General features: G+C 38.2%; 1 protein-coding gene across 2 annotated transcripts in view; it reads left to right on the forward strand.

The window, feature by feature from the left end:
- The window catches only part of CBL (Cbl proto-oncogene), a 100,612-nt gene that overhangs the window by 79,484 nt on the left and 8,554 nt on the right, over positions 1-12,574 (forward strand). For both annotated transcript variants that reach the window (XM_037841716.1, XM_037841717.1), the window contains 8 exons: positions 31-162; positions 376-579; positions 2,526-2,657; positions 2,740-3,117; positions 4,801-4,898; positions 10,127-10,267; positions 10,830-10,927; positions 11,636-11,818. In XM_037841716.1, the coding sequence (XP_037697644.1) occupies positions 31-162; positions 376-579; positions 2,526-2,657; positions 2,740-3,117; positions 4,801-4,898; positions 10,127-10,267; positions 10,830-10,927; positions 11,636-11,818 (1,366 nt within the window). The remainder of the gene's footprint in view (positions 1-30; positions 163-375; positions 580-2,525; positions 2,658-2,739; positions 3,118-4,800; positions 4,899-10,126; positions 10,268-10,829; positions 10,928-11,635; positions 11,819-12,574) is intronic.

Below are 12,574 nucleotides of genomic sequence, written 5' to 3' on the forward strand. Positions count from 1 at the left end.
GACTGAGTAATCTTTTTTTTTTAATCAAAGGAACAATATGAATTGTACTGTGAGATGGGCTCCACATTCCAACTTTGTAAAATATGTGCTGAAAATGACAAGGATGTAAAGATTGAACCTTGTGGCCACCTCATGTGCACATCTTGTCTTACATCCTGGCAGGTATGGATCCAAAATGCATTTTCCCAGCTATGTAATCACTCTGAAGAATTGGGTACTATGTATCCTTTACAGATATAAAAGATGGCCTTGTTGTTGGGGTAGGTTTTAAACTTTTAAATTCTTTTTCATCTCTAGGAAATGTATTTCCTAGTGAACACAAAAATTTTAAGTACTTTCATATGTGGCTGTTAACCATCCCCTGCCTCTCTGCAGGAATCAGAAGGTCAAGGCTGTCCTTTCTGCCGATGTGAAATTAAAGGTACTGAGCCCATCGTGGTAGATCCGTTTGATCCTAGAGGAAGTGGTAGCCTATTGAGGCAAGGAGCAGAGGGAGCTGCCTCACCTAATTATGAAGATGATGACGATGAGCGAACCGATGATTCTTTCTTCATGATGAAGGAATTGGCTGGTGCCAAGGTAAGACTGCAATTTGGGAGACTGGCAAAATGCATTATGAATTGTATTCTAAATCAATAGAGCCTTTAAGGATATCTAAACTACATGGAGTAATAATAGCTAGTATTTGTTGTTTATTTGCTATATGACAGATACCATGTGTTCCAGGTTTGCTAAATAACAGAAATGGATTGACTTTTTTGAAGGAGATTTATTAGGTTACAAATTTACAATTCTAAGGCAGTTAAAATGTCCAAACTAAGACATCGACAAGAGGATACCTTCACTGAAGAAAGGCTGATGGTATCTGGAACACCTCTGTCAGCTGGAAGGGCACATGGCTGGGTCTGCTGATCCTTTGTTCCAGGGTTCTGGTTTCAAAATGTCTTTCTCCAAAATGTCTCTGGGCTTCTGTCTTTCTTAGTTTCTCTCTCTCAGCTCTTGTGCACCCTTGCTTGTTCTCTCAGGGTGTTTCTCTCTAAGCACCTGGGGGTCCTCTCTTAGCTTCTCCGGGGCAAACTCTAGGCTTCATCTCTTAGCTTAGCATTTCCATACAGCTTTCTGTCTGCATCTCCAAGCATCTAGGCCTGTATTGGCCTCTGAGCTCTCTTAAGGACTCTAGTAAACTAATCAAGACCCATCCTAGATGGGCGGGGCCACATCTCCATGGAAATGATCTAATCAAAAGATCCCACCCGCAATAGGTCTGCCCCCACAAGATTGCATTAAAGAACATGGCTTTTTATGGGGTCTGAAAGTGATAAGTAGAATGAAAAGGAAGGTACAGATATGAGATCCTTTTAAGGAAAAAATCATTAGGATATATTATGTGACTGACTCAATATTGATGAAGAAGTGAGAGTTAGCTTGACTGATAACTTCACTTTCTTAATCCTTGAGATGTTTAGCTGCTCATGCTGCATTGTCAGCTAACATGGAGCCCATTTTCTTAAGCATGAGGAAAGGAAGTAGCTAAAGATGTGAGGACTTTCTTTTCCCTCATTCACCACCCAGCACTAATGACAGGACTAAATAGAGGGATGGTTGTTTGGGCTTCATCTTATTTAAGTGTTCGTAGTGTATATTTGCCTATGTTTCATCAGTGTTACTTCCCATGGGGAATGCAAATGCAAGGTAGTATTTTGTATGAATTACGTGTATTTCTTGACAGCTTACTTGGACAAGCTTATCAGCTGTCATCATTCTGCTATAGGTAGAACAGTGGAAAAGATTATATGTGTATTATTCTAATTTAGCACCTCATTTTTTAGAAAGCAAATTGACAAAAAATATTAATCCCTTTCAATTACTGAATTGAAGTAATATTTCTTTAGAAGGAGTCCGGATGCTTTTAGTGATATTATTGGTGATTTTCCTCTCACGGATCTTATTTTTATCTTTTTATCATGATAACCAACAGGGAATTTATCATCTCTGATCTCTTTCCTCATTTCTCCCCTTTATTGTTTTCTTAAAATTATTCTCCCCAATTATTTTCCCAGCTGATCTGTTGTGAGATTAATATTTGCTCTTATATAGGTCTCTATTTTTAATCTTGAAAAGATTTTTTTCTTTCTCAGAAGTTGAGGTGATAGAGATTTATAATAATTTTTAAAAATTATAAGCTGGGAAGCTTTTTGTAGCATGGAGGGGGAAATCTTATGGCCATTTCTAAATACAATTAGCGATTTCTAAATACAATTCCCTGCAGCTTGCCATCTGCTTGGTATTTTTGTGACTGAGAGTGCCCTCTTCTGGTGACACAAAAATAATTCAGGAAGTGCCAGAATCTCTGGAAGTTTCTGAGTTAAGAGGGGTTTGTGTGACCTTCAAGCCTAAGAATGGTCGATTGGTAGTTATTATATTCAGTGTTCATAAAGTACTTGCCACCTGCAGTTTTTGGAGGAGTTGAAAGATGCCACTCCCCCAAACAAGAATAACCTATTAGAAAATTTTATTTCTTCTAGGTGGAAAGGCCTCCTTCTCCATTCTCCATGGCCCCACAAGCTTCCCTCCCCCCAGTACCACCACGACTTGACCTTTTACAGCAGAGAGTATCTACTCCTTCAAGTGCTTCTAGTTCTGGAACTGCTTCTAAGGTAAAGCATCAGGCATTTCTACAGTTTCTGATTCTTTGTTGTAGGTGGTAGGTTTTGATTTATTTCTGTCGTGTTTCCACAGGCCGCTTCTGGCTCCCTTCATAAAGACAAACCATTACCAATACCTCCCACGCTTCGAGATCTTCCACCACCACCCCCTCCAGACCGGCCATACTCCGTTGGAGCAGAAACCCGGCCTCAGAGACGCCCCCTGCCGTGTACACCAGGCGATTGTCCGTCCAGGGACAAACTGCCCCCTGTCCCCTCTGGCCGCCTTGGGGAATCTTGGCTGCCCCGACCAATCCCCAAAGTACCAGTAGTTGCCCCAAATCCTAGTGAAACATGGACAGGAAGAGAATTAACCAACCGGCACTCGCTTCCATTTTCATTGCCCTCACAATTGGAACCCAAAACAGATGTGTCTAGGCTTGGAAGCACATTCAGTCTGGATACTTCCATGGTGAGTCCTAATTATGAAATTATTTAGTCTACTAACAAATATTTGTAGATGGCATTTAATAGTCCAAGGTTTCATGATAGATTTTGTACAGGATTCAGAGATAATACAATTTAATCCCTACCCTCAGACATGTATATGTTAAATAGAGAAGAGAAGACATGTTTGTAAATACTGCAGTAAATGTTGTTTATATATGAATAAATGCCATGGGTAGTTTAAATAGCAAATGCTTAAATTTTAGAGGAAGGAGAGATGATTTCCAGATGGAACAATCATGAAAGCTTTGTGGAAAGAGTGGGATCTGAATATTATTTAAGATAGATCAGAGCTATAGTGGCAGGAATAACTTAAAGTGTATTGTAGAATGATGAGTAGATTAATTTGAGTGAAGCAGAAATTTTGTGTATTATAGTAGGAAAAAGAGCTTGGAAAGGAGGATTAACACAGATTAGAGGCCCTTGAATACTCCCTCCCAAAAGAATTTGAATTTATTTGGTAGGAAATAAGCAGTTGAATATTTTAAATTACTGGAGTGGCATGACTAAAATTATGTTTTGAAGAGATTAATCTAGTAGTAGTGTGCAGGGTGGCTTTGAAAAGGAATGGATTGAAAAAAAGGACAGATGAGCAGTCCATTGTCTAAGCATGAGATGAAGGATCTAGACTTGGGGGTGAGAGCGATATATTTGCTCTTTTGTTGGTTGCCCTCACAGTTTACATTCTAGCAGGAGGAAGACAAAAAATAAACAGGATAACTGGGTGAAACATATATTATGTCAGACAGTGAACAGTGCTATGGAGAAAAATAAAGCAAAAAGATGCATAGGAGAAGTACGTGGATGGGGTGCATTTCTGAGCAAAGAACTGAAGCAAGAGGGAGAGTGAGCCTGCTGATTCTGCGGGGGACAGTTCCAGAAAGAAGGGAAAAGAAGGGAGTCGAGAGAATCTGTTTGAGGAATGACAAAGGGGGTTAGTATAGCTGGTGTTGAGTGGGCAAGAAGGAGAGCAGAAGTAGGCAGTTAGGTTAGGTAGGTGGAGAGAGCTTTAGACAGTGGAAAGCAAAGACCTAGTGAGGCTTGAAAGCAGTTAGTGGGTGGGGACAAAAAGAAGTGAAATCACCAAAAACCTTGAGGTTTCGAGGTTTGAGACGAAGCAGTGCTTGAGAGAATTACCCAGTAGATAGTTGAAAATCTGAAAACCTGAAGGGTGAAGCTGAGGAGTGGTGTGGTCCCTAAATGAATGGCCTGTTTCTTGGTTGCTGGGAAAGGGGAAAGGATCACTAACAGGTAAGCGGCGTCTCTTTGACGGGCAGTCTTAGGCATGAGAGTGGATTAGGTTTGACCTTCTGGTGGCATCAACGTATGAAGGCCTTTTTGAGTTTGGACATAGATTATTTAAGGTAGAAATGGTGTTTGTATAGACAGCCAATTTATTCAGATCCTTCTAGAATTTAAAAAATGTATATACTTCCTAGCTCTTTTTATATCTCTGCCTCTGTAACCCTTGTATTTGAACTTTCTTCAGAGCCAGAAAGCAGATGTCATAGCCCCAGAGCATGGCCTTGAGAGTGAGGTCTGTGTCTGTGTTACTGTTCGTGTTATTTTGAATAGGTTAAGATAAGTAAAGGAAGAAACGTAGCTGTGGTGAGGAGGTCCTTTTTCAACACTTTTCTTTTCTTTCCAGAATATGAATAACAGCAGTCTATTAGCAGGTCCAGAGTGTGAGCACCCCAAAATCAAACCTTCCTCATCTGCCAATGCCATTTATTCTCTTGCTGCCAGGTAAGTTCACTAAAGCTGTGAACTTTATAAAGGTCATAACAGTGGAAGTGGTGCTTTTAAACAGCTTATTTATAGAAGATATACAAAACCCAGAGGAATATAAAAAAGAAAATACAAGTTGATCTATATTCGCTTCATGTAGTGATTAAACATGTTTTATGTTTTGGAATATTTCCGTCCATTCTTTTTTCAGTGTATATGCATGTAGATCAGTCTTGCTGGGGTTGCTATAACAGGTACCACAGACTGGTTGGTGTAAACAACAGGAATTATATAAGATCACCAGTCATGTTGGATTAAGGCCCACCCGATTCTGTTTGTTCTCAAAGTTAACGTCTTCAGAGAACACATTCCAGATGAGTTCACACCCACAGGACCCAGGTTAGGATTTGCATATGTCTTTATGAGGGCATGATTCAATCTACCACATGGGGCTTGTTAATTTTATTAATTTTATCAAAGAAGTGCTTTTGATTTTCATTTTTCTTTTTGATTCTTACTAGGTATCTGTTTTTTTTTGTTTGGTTGGCTTTTTGTGTTTTGTTTTTTTTTTAACTATCAAAAAATTAAAAAACAAGTGAAAACATTTCCAACAAAACAAAGCAAAGGAATAAGAAAAACAACCTAAAATAACTTCATTGCTTCCAACATGTCCCCTCCCATACCCCAAGAAAATTAACAAACCGTAACAGAACAAAGGAATAAGAAAAATAAATAACCTAAAATATCTACTTTGCTTCTAACATGTTCCTGCCATACCCAAGAAATTTACAAACCATAATTATTCCTGAGTATTCCCATAACGTTGAGATTACCCTCAGTGGCTCATTGGTTTCTGCTCTTTATTCTTCCAACTTTCTCTAGGTTTAATTTGCTATTCTTTTTCTGGCTTCAAGAGATTGATGCTTTAGTTGCATTCCACAAATTTTAATGTCATATGTTCATTATCATTCAGTTCAGAATATATGCTATTTTCTATTTGTGAGTTCTTCTTTGATCCATGAGTTATTTATGTGTCCCTTAATTTTAAAATATTTGGAGATTTTCTAGTTATCTTTCTGTTACTGTTTTCCAGCTTCATTCCAGTGTGGTCAGAAACCATACTCTATGATTTTAATCCTTTGACATTTATTGAGACTTTATTCACTAGCTTATGATAAATTTCAGTAATATGTACCATATTCATTTTATAAGAATGTGTATTCTGCAGTCATTGGGTGTAGCATCCTATATATGTCAATGAAGTCAAGTTTGTTAATTGTGTTCAAACCTTCTATCTCCCTATGAATCTTTTTTTATCTACCTGTTCTAGCAGTTAGCAAGCGGAGTATGTTAAATTTTCCCTCTATAATTGTGGATTTGTCTTTTTTTTTCTTTTAGTTCTGTCCTTTTGTGTTATATATATATTTAGCCTTTGTGATTAGAGTGCATAGAAATTTAGGATTGTTGATACTAAATGGTATGAAGTTTTTTAAAAAAAATATTGTGGTAACATATAAAATAATATTTCCCATTTTAGCCACTTTCAAGTATACAATTCAAAGGTGTTAATTACATTTGCAATATTGTACTACCATCACCACCACCCATTAGATAAGGGTTTTTATTATGAAATGCCCCATTTACTCTCTAGTTTTACTTCTTACCTGCCTTAAGTCTGCTTTGTCTTCCATTAATACGGCTATATCAGCTGTCCTTTTTGTTACTGTTTGCATAATCTTTAACCATCCTTTAACTTTCAACCTTTCTGTGTCCTTATATGTCAAGGTATGTCTCTCGTAAGCAGTATAGACTTGTTTGTTTTTTCTTAAATCCTGTCTGGCATTCTTTGTTTTATACTAATTGGAGTATTTGGCCCTCCTCTTTTCCCCATCTTTTCTCTGTTCATTTTTTTCTCCTTTCTTGCTTTCTTTTGGATTAAAGAAATATTTTTATACCATTTCACCTCTTCTGTAATTTTTTAAATAGTTATCCTAGAGATTTCAACATGCGTCTTTTGACTTATTAGAATCTACCTTAAATCTGTGCCTCAACACTTCCTGAACGTTTAAATTTCCCACATATTTATCCCCCCTAGTGCTCCTCCTTCCTGCCTGCTTTGCCATGCTTCCATCTGGTTTTTAACAGTTTTAGTAATACTCTTGGGTGTTTTTCTTTATAGTTATCCTTCTTAAGGTTCATAGAGTTTATTGAATATGTGGCTTGATGTTTTCAATTAGTTTTAGAAAATTCTCAGTGAGTATTTCTTAAACTAGCAAATAACGCAGTCTCTTTTTCTCATCTCCTTCTGGGACACCAGTAACATGAATGCTAGACCATCGTACCATGCCCCAAATGTTTCTTATGCTTACTTTTTGAATTTTCCATTCTTTTTTCTCTCTTTACTTTGATCTGAATAGTTTCTGCTATATTCCAGTTCAATGATCTTCCCTTTTGCTGTTTCTAATAATCTGCCCTAAAATCCATCTATCAAATTTTTATTTTTAAGTAATTTTTTAAATTCTGCAGTTTCCACGTGATTTTTTTGCTTATTGATTCCAGTTCCCTAACAAAATTCTTGTCTTCCTTCTCCCCTTTTTTAATTGAACATACAAATTATAGAGCTTAAAGGTCCTATTTGGTAACTCCAACACTGTCTCTCCAGGTTGGCAAGATGGCCAAAATACCTGCTCAGCTCTTCCGTTGTTACGTTCTGCTTAGTTTCTCAGAATCTGGCCTGTGCATACACAGCTTAGGAATTAGCAGTACCTCTAGGGAAAATTGCAGGCAGAATTTCAGGCCCACTTCTCTGCTGTTTCTTCTTCCAGGATTTTTGGCCATTGTTGTACCCCTAAATTCTGATCTGTCTCTCCCTAGCCCATTGAGACTGCCTCAGACCCCAAGTTCAGAACTCCTTATATGAGACTTACTTCAATCTGTTTTCCTCTTTCTGCAGTACTCTTAAGTGCTGGTTGGCTGGTTGCTTTCCATTGTCTTCATGTTATCCAGTTTTTATAGTTATCCCATGTAGGCAGAGATAAGATGATACTTATTACTTGGCCATGGCTGTAAACATGTATAATGTATGTATGTTTATAGATCAAAAAATTTTAATGAAACTGGGTTATGTATAACACCATATATTTAACCATTCCTCTATTGTTGGATATTTATTTTGTTTAAAAGTTTTTACTGTGATAAAGTTTCAGTGAACATCCTTGAACATAACCAGAGATGCAGCCAAAAATAGAATAGTTTCATGAAGTACAATTACTATGTCAAAAAGGTAAATGCTTTTAAGGTATTTATGTTGCCAAAATGCTTTATGAGAAGGAAGTACAATTTTATGTATTTTATTAACATCATCAACAAAGAGAATTGCAATTAAAATTATTTTGATTGCCCTTTATTGACCATTTTCTCTTTATGAAAGTAAAACATGTTAATTAAAGAAAGTTTAGAAAATAAAGATAAGCAACACTAAAGAAATAAAAGTTATCTATAATCTTACTGCCTACAGTCAGACAGTAGTTGCTAGCAGCTTGATATATGTTCATTGCCATTCTTGTGTGTGTGAAATTCTATTGGACATACCGTTTTTCACTAGGAATATCTTGAACGTCTTTCCATGCCATTACATTACATTGATTTTCACATTATTTCAAGTGATTGTAAAGCATTGAAACTGATTTAAATGGAACTGATTTAAATGGAACCTCACTATGTAAAATAGATGAGAACAGATCTACTCCAGTGGGAGCAGACATAGGCCTCTGAGGCTCCTGCTTGGAACCTCTTAAGACACTGAGGGACAGTTTTAGTGACTTTAGGTATATTGCTGTATGTGTGATCCAAAATCCAAAATTGTTTGTTCAGTATGCTATTATTTGACATTTAGGTTGTTGGCTATTTTTTCATTACTAAAAATAATGCTAGAATGAATATTCTTGGTTGTTTCCTGAGGAAGAATTCTTAGAAAGGAAATTTCTGAGTACTCGCTTGGCTTAATACTTTTGTTGAACTGTACTACGGAAAAGTTAGACAATTTCTTATTTCTACAATTGTATGGGCAAGTGTACATTTCTCTACACCTTCACCAAAACTTGGTATTTTTTTCTTGACTTTTATGTTCATGTTCTCCTAGCATTTAACTATGAAAAATTTCAAACATAAAGTTGAAAACCTAGATACTACTATTAACATTTTATTATATTTGTTTTTTTTAAATTATAAAAATATTATGTAGACATAAGATCTCAAGATTACAGGGAATTATGTTCTATGTTAAGTTTCTGTAGTATTTAAGTGTGTTATAATAAGATGTATTTATTGCTTTTATAATTAAGAAACATAGACATTAAATAAACAGAGACAGACAAATAAATGCACTTGTAGTAGGTGCTCCTCCTTAGAGTATTTAGAATGTGCAAAAGGATAAGTGGGGAGGGAGGAGGATTTCATAAACTCACACTTCCAGAAGCAGTTCTGTCTCAGTGTGGGTGTGTTAAGGGAGGGGAGGGGTGTTCAGTTTTCTCCCTCACACCATTGGTTGTTTTTTGTCTTAGGCTAATTTCAGGAGGTGGGGGGCAGGAGGAGTTTTGTTTCAGAAGCCTCTGGGTGAAAGTATCTCTGAATGTATCAGCAAGATCTCTCAAGTGCGAGTCAGAAGATCTGAGGTCGAGTCCCATAATTGGCGCTAAATGTCAAGTCACTATATCCCTTTTTATTTCCCATTTTTCATGTATAAAATGAGGATAAAAGGTGTTTATACTGAGATAATACATGAGAAAACTTTTGACAAGCTATATATTTTTGAAATCATAAGTATATTTTACAATTGGAATTTGGTATACATTGCTAGCATCTATCAGAAAGCCACCTGATGTTTTTTGTTTCATACCTAGTGGGGAAAAAAAAACAAACTAACTGGGATACTAACTCTAGTAGGAACTCTCTAGTGAAACTTACTTTGGGATTGGGACTAACTGGTATCAAATGCCTAACCCAGCGTGACACATCTCCAGCATGATTAACTGGTGAGCTGAAGCTGAGGTCCAAGTTTGGATTAGTGTGCTTTGTAGTAATTACCTACCATGGTCAGTAGAAATAATAGTTCCCTGCAAGACGTGTATTTTGCTTTGTCAAATTTGAGTTGTGGTCTGTTTTGAAACCACTTGTTTCATACGAAAGTTTTCCAGCTTGTTAATTCTTTAAAAGTTTTCTTTTTCTGTTTCTTATTCTTCTTCCAGACCTCTTCCCTTGCCAAAGCTGCCGCCTGGGGAGCAGTGTGAAAATGAGGAGGACGCAGAGTATATGACCCCCTCTTCTAGGCCTCTGGGACTTCAAAAACCAGAGCTGAAACGGCCTTTGGAATCAACCCAGAGTTCACGGTATGTTCACAACAATCCAAAAACCTTTATGTGAAAAATTCAGTTGACATCACTCACCTCTTGGCTTGCTACCTGCGCATAGCATTATCCAGCCAGAATTAAAGCAGAAAAATACATCTAGCCATTAATTGGAAGCCCCTTACCAGCTGTAAGCAATTCTATTTGTAGTTTCTGAATGAACATCACAGCAACCTCAGAATCACATACCAGGGAAGCAAAATAAGAACAAGTGCTGATTTCTCATCAGAAACCAGAGAGGCAAGAAGGCAGTGATATGATAGATATATTTAAGGTACTGAAAGAGAACAACTGCCAACCTAGAATCCCTTATTTGTCAAAACTGTCCTTCAAAAATGAGGGAGAGTTTAAAAAGAAAAAACAAATAAACATATACATCTGTTATCCCACACAAGAATCGACCTCCTGACGGTTATTAGTGTTAGTTAAAAGGAGAATCTTGATAGAATCAGGGTCCAGAGTAGTTGTGATGAGTCTTAAAAAGGTTTGCAGAGAATAGAGTTCTATTTCTGAAGATCATAATATCACTTTCCTCTCTCCTCAGAGCCTCTGATTGTGACCAGCAGATTGACAGCTGTACATATGAAGCAATGTATAACATTCAGTCCCAGGCGTCATCTGCTGCAGAGAGCAGCACCTTTGGTAAGTAGCCATCCTCCTACTTTAAAAATAATTGCTGTGTGGTGGTAGGAATGAGCCTGTGAACAAGACAGCATGATCTAAGAGGAAAATTCTTTTAGTAATTTTCTTTGGCAAAACATCTTTGCTCCACAGACCGTAAAACCCCCTCTCCTCTTTTTATTTCTTTTTCACACGTCTAGTTCCTTTTGTGCCTTTTCTTCCTTCCAGGGCCTGGAGACATTCACATTACATGACATGGACCTGCAATGCTGGCAGCTCCCTTTTATTCTCTTTGCTGTTTAGCATTGATGAAATTCTTTTGTGTGGGGGTGGTAAATACTCAATTCCCATGTTAACTAGCCTACCAAGTTGAAAGTTCAAGAAGTTAATGCACAGGGCCCTTTGGCTTGTCTTCTGAGGTGAAATGCAGAGAGAAGTATTGAATGAGTGCTATAAAATGGCACTTGATCTTTGGCATCAGTTGCTGTTAACCCTGCAAGGGCAGCCTTCGACATGTTCGAGAGAGAGCACTTCAGGGCTGATGCTGCATTTCCTTTCTCTCTGTTACCTCCACCCACAGGGCCTCACATGGGGATTTGCCCATAGTAGACATCAGTAACTGCTGAATAGCATAAATGAATCTAATACATGCACAAATGAATGGATGCCCCCGTATTGAAATGTGTTACAAGCAGAAATTGAGAAATAACTTCACAAACTTTCCTCTAGGTGAAGGGAATTTGGCTGCAGCTCATGCCAGCGCTGCTCCTGAGGAATCAGAAAATGAGGATGATGGGTATGATGTCCCTAAGCCACCTGTGCCCGTAGTGCTGGCCCGCAGAACGCTCTCAGATATCTCTAATGCCAGCTCTTCTTTGGGTTGGTTGTCTCTGGATGGTGATCCCACAACAAGTGAGTGACCATGTCTCTCCAAGCTACCGTGGACTTGTACTGAATTGCTGCATGGCTCCTAGTTGACACTGGAACAGAGATGCCCCCCTGGTGGCAATGGGGCAGTAGGGGGAAGGAACAGAGTAAAATTTGTGTCTAAATGAAGGAAAGTTGGTCTTACTTAACTTAGGAAGTTAAACTGTAGCCAGACTCTTCAGGATTTTGCCAGACTTGGACTTGAGGTTCCTCCTTCAATTATGGCTCTTCCTGAAAGTGCTTGGGGTGGGGAGGATTTCTAGCTCTTCTGGGTAGGCGTTATTACAATGGTAATTCAGCCTGATGATTCAGACCACACGTTCCTGTCTTCTGGCCTCTGTCCCGCTAGGAAGGAGATGTGCTGGCTCTGGAAAGCTCTCTGCATGGGCCCGGAGCCAGCCTGCATTTGGGCCTTGGCCATCGAGAGCTGCTCTTGCACCTGTGGCTGCCTGGTAGCGCTGCAGCCAGGGTTGCTGTCACTTTGGAAATTGAAGACAGTCCTCAGGACAGCCGGTGAAAAAAGATATAAAGCAACCAGTTGCCCAAACAGCTGGTGATCTCCACCCACCCTGCCTTGATTACTACTTCTTCACTGCAACTTAGATATATTTCTATGTTTCTCTAATTGTAAAAGTTTTATGTCTTCTTTGGCTTCCTGAGAAATTTATTTAAATAATCAAGACGATAATGTGTGTGAAAACTCATTGTGAAGTGTAAAGCATGATGTATATGCAGATGTTA

This window comes from Choloepus didactylus, chromosome 6, assembly GCF_015220235.1.
Source record: "Choloepus didactylus isolate mChoDid1 chromosome 6, mChoDid1.pri, whole genome shotgun sequence".
NCBI classification, from domain to species: domain Eukaryota; kingdom Metazoa; phylum Chordata; class Mammalia; order Pilosa; family Megalonychidae; genus Choloepus; species Choloepus didactylus.